At 38.9% G+C, this 1,051-nt stretch overlaps 1 protein-coding gene across 1 annotated transcript; it reads right to left on the bottom strand.

Moving 5' to 3' along the window:
• Positions 1-32: 32 nt before the first annotated feature.
• LOC112095029 (probable indole-3-pyruvate monooxygenase YUCCA8) lies at positions 33-730 on the bottom strand (the record flags this gene model as incomplete). The annotated part of the gene is made up of 1 exon (XM_024176711.1): positions 33-730. A coding segment is annotated over exon 1 (642 nt), but the record flags the coding sequence as incomplete, so codon positions are not given.
• Positions 731-1,051: the final 321 nt, after the last annotated feature.

Below are 1,051 nucleotides of genomic sequence, written 5' to 3'. Positions count from 1 at the left end.
AACATGCCGTGTAGTGAAATTTTCACACATACCGGGCTTCGAACAATGATGGAAGTTTTAGCGCCGTGGTTAGCCAAATCCAAAGAAATTTCCATGCCGGAATTCCCACACCCAACAACCAAAACTCTCTTCCCCTTAAACTCCACCCCACATTTAAACTTGGTGGAATGAAGAAAATCACCACAAAAACCACTCAAGCCTTTGATCTCCGGCACAAAAGGGTTGGCGGTTTCCCCACTGGCCACCACCAAGAACCTTCCAGAATACTCCTCAATCTCATGATGATCACCATCAATATTACTATCAGTAGTACCATAAACCACCCTTGCTTTCACAACCCATTTCTCCAAACCGTCGTCGTATCTCGCGGACTCAACGTCTCTCCGGTACATCGGAGCTATGTTGAAGCAAGAGACGTAGTCGTCCAAGTATTGGGTGAATAACTTTTTGGGCAAGTATGGGGGGAAATCGGAAGGAAAAGGCATGTGAGGAAGCTCACAGAACTGCTTTCTGAGGTGAAAGTGGACACGGTCGTAGGAATACTTTTTCCACAGAGAAGCAAAACAGTCTTCTCTCTCTAAAACTATGTGTGGAATCGATAAACGGCTTAGACAAGCAGCCATTGCTAGGCCTGAGGGCCCGGCTCCGACTATTATCACCGTTTCTTCCTTCATTTTTTGAGAGATGTATTGTATGTATACAATACTATTAGCGACTCTCTTAATTTTGAATGTGGTTTCTTAGTTTGTGTTTTTTGGTTTTGTAATTGCATGACTTCATATTTATATATGTAAAGGGCGGTGAGAAGTTATCAATATTACATATAATTTATTTTAAAAGAATTCTTTGGCCAAAAGAATTACGTCGGCATAAAAAGTAGTGTAAAATTAAGACATTATTAAAATAGAGTTACTTAACTACTATAAATAGAGTTAATTAACTTTTTAAAAAGTAGTGTAAATTTAAGACATTATTCTATTAAAGTCTTACCTCGTTGGTCATTGATATTAATTTACATATATCAATTATGTGACCTGTGGATCATGCATGA

This window comes from Morus notabilis, unplaced genomic scaffold, assembly GCF_000414095.1.
Source record: "Morus notabilis unplaced genomic scaffold, ASM41409v2 C11366932, whole genome shotgun sequence".
NCBI lineage: Eukaryota > Viridiplantae > Streptophyta > Magnoliopsida > Rosales > Moraceae > Morus > Morus notabilis.
The sequence above is the reverse complement of the archived record's forward strand: the minus strand, read 5'-3'. Positions and strand labels throughout refer to the sequence as shown.